The sequence below is a fragment of the Labrus mixtus genome, chromosome 7, assembly GCF_963584025.1.
Source record: "Labrus mixtus chromosome 7, fLabMix1.1, whole genome shotgun sequence".
Lineage (NCBI taxonomy): Eukaryota > Metazoa > Chordata > Actinopteri > Labriformes > Labridae > Labrus > Labrus mixtus.
In genome coordinates this window covers 10,498,888-10,504,887 of record NC_083618.1, presented here as the reverse complement: position 1 = coordinate 10,504,887, position 6,000 = coordinate 10,498,888, and the positions used below count along the sequence as shown (strand labels likewise).

Genomic DNA, 6,000 nt, shown 5'->3' with positions numbered 1-6,000 from the left:
TTTCCTTTTTTTACACTTCCTCTCTGGATTCCCTGTGGATTAAGACCTCTAAGAATGTACCTCTCTGCAGGCTGTTACAAATCCAAAACTAACCCTGTTCGCACTGCACCTTTAGATGTTAATTGAACTTTGGTATGATAACTTTGATGTTGAGTTTGAGCTTGAAGGAAAAAACATACTCGGAAAAAAGAACCTTGTGTTCTTGAAGATCACAGATCCAAGTGTAAAAGACAGAGAGCAGGAAGATTATTTTAACTGTTGCCTAACATAAATAAACTCAAGATTAAAGGGGGGATTTCCAGGTATAAAAAGGTAAGAGGACTACTTTGAATCAAAGGAGTATGACTTTTAAAAACTTTATTGTCATAAATGTGTCTTCAATTTCACAATCCTCTAAAATAACCTTCCTCTCCTGTTTTTCCCTTATGTCCTGCTGTTATACCTGTCGAATGTCTTTCAAATGTTAGCAATATCATTCGATATTCAATATACCCTTTAATACAAAACTTTGCACTTTGTCTTTCTTTCCTAGATAACAGTGAAGATTTGTCTGACTGTGACCATGCGTGTGATTATTATCTTCCTCTTGTCTGGCCTGCTTCCACCTTCTCTCGCCCATGGACAGGACCCCTTTGCCTGGTTGTATGGCCGGCGAAGCGAAGGACATTATATTGGCTCTCTGCAGGCAGACTCTGCGTGTCCAGATGAGTGTGACTGCCCACCCACCTTCCCAGTCGCCATGTACTGTGATGGGCGGGGCCTGACAGCCATGCCAACCATTTCCTCCCGTATAAAGTATTTGTACCTCCAGAACAATGCCATTACAGCTGTGCCCGACTCAGCTTTTGTCAATGCAACCAATCTGGTGTGGCTCATGATGCACCACAACCAACTGACATCTGAGGCCATTGGCAAGAAGGTAAAAACATCCATCTGGTCTCAGTCAGCCACATGTGAGCTCAGAGCATAAAGGCTGTCAGATGGCTTGCAGGTGGCATGCTGTTTCATTACAAAGAAAGCAGTTATTGTTTTATTGTTGCAAATCTATGTTTACAATAGGAGCATGTATATATTTGGACATGTGAACATGGACTGGGTCCAAAACCACTCCATATTTACTATACATTGCACTACATGTACATTTACATTTCATCATTTGTTTTAATTGTCCAAATATGCATATGTGTCCTCTACATTGTCATGTCATGTATGACATAGTTTATCGAAAAATCTTTGGGGTAAATACGTGGTCATTAGAATATCCGTTATAAAAAGAATAGGTGTCAATAATCAAGAAATTCATTTCCATTGTGGCCCCACAAGAGCAAAGGAGCAACAATGGCCTTAAAGATATTCACTGGGAAAACATGATGCAAATTCTGAAGGTAAGCCAAACGCGAAACAGGTCAAGACCAAACCATAGATTGTAAAGAAAAAAAGAGAAGAAAAAAATGTGGCCATTGTAAACTCACTTGCTGGTTTTTGAAATGCTTGTACTGATTTGAAACCAAGATTTCAACATTAGAAGATTAGATTGTTATGAGAAGATAGGCTGGATCCTGAAAGTAGTGAATGGTTAAAATGCTAACATGACAAATCTATATAATCTGTGCAAAAGGCTTCTTCATCTGCAGCACATGAACACTACTGTGCTAAGATAAGTTATAGAGGCCAACACCTTTTGTTTGTATCAGGCTGCTAAAATGTTTAATTCAGCAGTAGGGTTAAGCATTTTAATATGGAACCTTACAGGTCTTTGGGATATATGAAATATATGGTACAATTAAGAAAAGGGCCTGGGGCTCACATCAAACACAGTGCCACTGCAGCAAGGACTGTGGCCTTTTTACATGGGATGAGTGTCCTACCACCTGAGCTAAACAATGGCCCCTATTCTGTAGCCCCCATTTAGGTGCCAAGTCCTGAGTTGGCAACATTATAAAGTCTGTTTGGGTTGCTGCACGAAAACAGTCCCAAAGAACAATAGAGGTCAGTTTGTCAAGCAGAAATTCAATGTGGTGATAAACCAAAATTGATTCATACTTCTTCAAGCCTCTATTGTTGACAAATGCCTGACCTTCCTCTCCATAAGAAGTACAGGCCACTCTGACTCCAAGGAGGCCTAGTCTCGACTGGACCTGCTGTTAAATCTGTTACTCACTGTCGTCAAACTCTTACAACATTCCCTGCTAAGTCCCCTTGTGCCTGGAGCTTGATAACCTTGACCTCCCAGCAGTCCAAAGCACTGCTTGCTGGATCTACACTTAGATCCTGATTTTATTTTTATTTTTCTTACTGTTTTGTCATTTTATAAAGAGGACGCCATCATATATTGATTGCCCTTTCACTCATTGAAAATGACGCTGGTCCACTTAGCGTTCCCTGAGGAACACTCTAGAAAGAGTACTTTTTTTTTACATTAAGCCTAGACAGTAGCAGTGACAGATGTTCACAATAACATACATTAGCTATGTTATTGCGAACTACATTAGCTACTCCTAGCATTCTTAACTTTCTTTTTTACCTTGAATAATATATAAATGCACATCTTTTTTTACACCATAGCCTGTTGACAGAGTGAACAAATAAATATTCATAGAGGAAGAGAGCACTGCTAATCTCTGTTTGCGAGATTCTAATTTTGTTTTAACAGCTAGTTAGCAGACCAGCTGCAGCATTGAGCAGCAATATAACATACCTGCAAATATCACTTTAGTCAGGCAGCTTTTGTTGTTTTTGGAGTGGTCTTTATTTTCTTTCTCACTAATAATAACACACTTCTACCCTTGAATTGTGGCTTCTTTCTTTCTTGCTAGTGCTCAGCCTGCTATCTGCTCTGTCAACCACTGACATGGTCCTCCAGTCAGCTAAGAGGAAAAGAGGCATTTCCCCAGAAAAAAAAATAAAAAATTGTAATAATCAAAAAAGTATTTACAGCACATTTAAGATAACGGCAACATGTTTTTTTAATGCAACAAAGGAAAACGTCAACATAATTTCAGTTGGACATTTTCAAGCAAATCAGTAGCATTTGGGTGGGTTGGTTAGTTATTTATTATCTGACTTTTCTTTGAAGGCCTTTCTGAAGCTGGAGGCATTAGAGCGCTTATATCTACAACACAACAATTTAAGCAGCATTCCTTCAAACCTCCCCCGCTCCCTGAGAGACCTGAGAATCAACCACAACAAAATTGAAAAGGTAACGTTTCACAGTCGGATATTTACGCAGAGCCTCACTCTTTTTATTTTTGTTTGTTTATACACAGCAGAGGCATTAGTCTTTAAAATGATTTCTGCTGTTGCCTAGGTTACAGCTGTAGATGTGGAGGGAATGGATAACCTCACTATCCTGTATCTCCATGACAACGCTGTCACGGATATGGGCACATCACTGAAGGCGCTGATATCTCTCACACTGCTGGACATCAGTAGCAACAAGTTGACAAAGGTATTTGTGTTATCTTTGTGTTTTTAATTGTACCACTGATTGAGTGGATAACCTCCAGTTGTCCCACAATATTTTCATGAACTGACGCCAGGTCCCAGAGGGTCTCCCCGAACATCTGCATCAACTCTACCTGGAGTCCAACTCCATTGATTCTCTTCCAGAGGGCTTCCTGGGCAGTTTCACTCAGCTGCAGTACGTCAGAATTGCCCACAATCAGCTCACTGACAAGGGGATCCCTCCCAACACCTTTAATGTGACAGGGCTGGTGGAGCTCGACCTGAGCTTCAATAAACTGGAGCGAATCCCTCCAGTGAGCACAACACTACTACATCTCTACCTGCAAGCCAACCAGATCAAAGGTGAAATGTTTGCTCAATCATTTCGATACAGACTTCTCTGTATGAGTAATTGGATAGAACGTAAAATAATGTTCAGCCAAATTTTGAACAGATTTGTTTTAATTTCCTTCATATCTCAGTTGGTAACAGGTGTTGCACATGGTTTACTGTACCATTCAAACCACATCACAACAAACCTGAACATCCCTAAAAGAGCAGATAAGCTTGTCTTTGACTTAAAAGAAATTACCTAAGTAAATACTAAAAAGTACTCGTGATCTCCTGCAGAAGCAGATTCATTTTCTTCATTATTATACAGACCAATTGGCAACATTTGATGTTTGAAATAGTTTCTGCTGAGTTTGGGAAGACATACTGTAATGCTGCCGTTTGTGAACAGAAATGTATTCTTAACCACTTTCCATTCATCCCACTAGAGTTCACTCTGGGTAGTTTCTGCAGCATTATGGATGTGACCAACTTCTCCAAACTGCAGACTCTGCGGCTGGACGGAAATGAGATCGGCCGCCAGGACATCCCTTCAGAGTCATCCGTCTGCCTGCGTCAGGCCTCCAGCATCGAGGTGTAACTGTATGTGGCACTCTGATCACAAATGTACCAGAACAAAAGAACAGCAGGTGGCAGCAGTCTGTACTGTGATATTCATTGTTCAACTCATAGTACATGTAAAGATTTGTGATTGTTTGCATGGCATCTGAAGAAATAATTTTACACATCTGGACTAAAATACGTCTGGTTGTATTTGATTTAATGGGGAAAGCCTTTTACTTCATAATACAGTGTAAGACAATGTATGAGTAACATGTAATGATTATGTTTTGCATATCGAATTGATCTGACCCTAGCCTTTCCTTTATGTTAGTGTGATGATCAATGCTTTGTGAACAGTTTGTATCTTCCTTTAATGGTCTTTTTGTCTTTTTTTAAAAAGCATGCTTTTCATTTTTTCTTATTGTATCATAGGATGATAATAAAAATATCATGTATTATACATTTTATTTGAAATTACTAGCGCTATAAGAAGCATGACAACATCTTCAACACTTGACAAACCTTGTCTCATGGTTATATTGCAATTTGGTAGATTATTTTATCTTTGTGATAAGAATGCTGTGACTGTTTTACCGTATTTTCTCTTTAGGTGACACTCAATTTTCTTGGAGACAACATAGATATATATGTACTGGGTGAAAAACATGTACTGTACTGTAGTAAATCACAACTACAGAGGCCTTTATGTTTGTATTGTGCCTTGTGAGTATTACATGGATTAGTTACCATACTGACACAGAGTTTATGTTTACATGCTTGTTGGAGAATAAATAAAAGTTGCGATTTTCTAAAAGTATTTGTGCATTTTGTCTTATATACAGTATTTGTAGTACATTGTGTTTTACATTCTTTGTGTGTAGGTTGTCAGTGTTGTTTGAATCAATGATTTTTATAGACTTAACACAGGGGCATCGTAATATAGTTTGATGAGGGCCAAGTCCAGTTTTTATTCATTCTGAATTGATGTAATAGCACAGCTATCTTTTAATTAAGGCTGTTGTTGTGGACACAACCTGGCACTATTCACACACACGTGCATTTGTTCTTACAAGAGTTTATGTGAAGGATCTGAGACATTTTATGAGACATTCCTTAGTAGGCCTACACACATCAGAGTACTTTTTCTTTTTGAAAAGACTTCAGATGTCATTCTGATCACTGATTGTGTCAGTAACCAGGGCAAGAGACATTCTGGAGACAAAACACCTTTGAACTCTGAAGAGGATTTAGAACTATTGCTATACAAATGGTTCTTTATTTACTCTCTGAACAAAGATTTAAGGAGAGGCCGAAACATCTAAGGAGAGAGGAAAAGGGAGATAGCTAACACTATAAATGAAGGCATGTTTGTTGACCAAATAAAACCAGTAGATAACACAGTGGAAGGCTGTTAAGAGGAACTGACAGGAAATAAAGGAAAAGCATCTTAGCCATTCAAAAACAGTAAAAAGTGTATTTTATAAGAATTAGAAACCATGACACTAGGTAGATGATAGAATTGTTTCCAACTCAATAAGATAACAGAAATCACAATTAGGTACATTTTCAAAATTGTATTTCCAACAATTACCAGGTCTGTGGATGAATCATTCATTTTTGACTGTTTGTTCTCCACAAACATATCTCATCATCAGCTGACAT

At 38.5% G+C, this 6,000-nt stretch overlaps 1 protein-coding gene across 1 annotated transcript in view; it reads left to right on the top strand.

Moving 5' to 3' along the window:
- The window catches only part of fmoda (fibromodulin a), a 5,512-nt gene extending 360 nt beyond the window's left edge, over positions 1–5,152 (top strand). Inside the window, exons 2-6 of the mRNA XM_061042794.1 lie at positions 533–919; positions 3,077–3,199; positions 3,308–3,448; positions 3,540–3,807; positions 4,224–5,152. Of these exons, the coding sequence (XP_060898777.1) occupies positions 533–919; positions 3,077–3,199; positions 3,308–3,448; positions 3,540–3,807; positions 4,224–4,375 (1,071 nt within the window). The 3' untranslated portion in view covers positions 4,376–5,152. The remainder of the gene's footprint in view (positions 1–532; positions 920–3,076; positions 3,200–3,307; positions 3,449–3,539; positions 3,808–4,223) is intronic.
- The last annotated feature ends 848 nt before the right edge of the window (positions 5,153–6,000 follow it).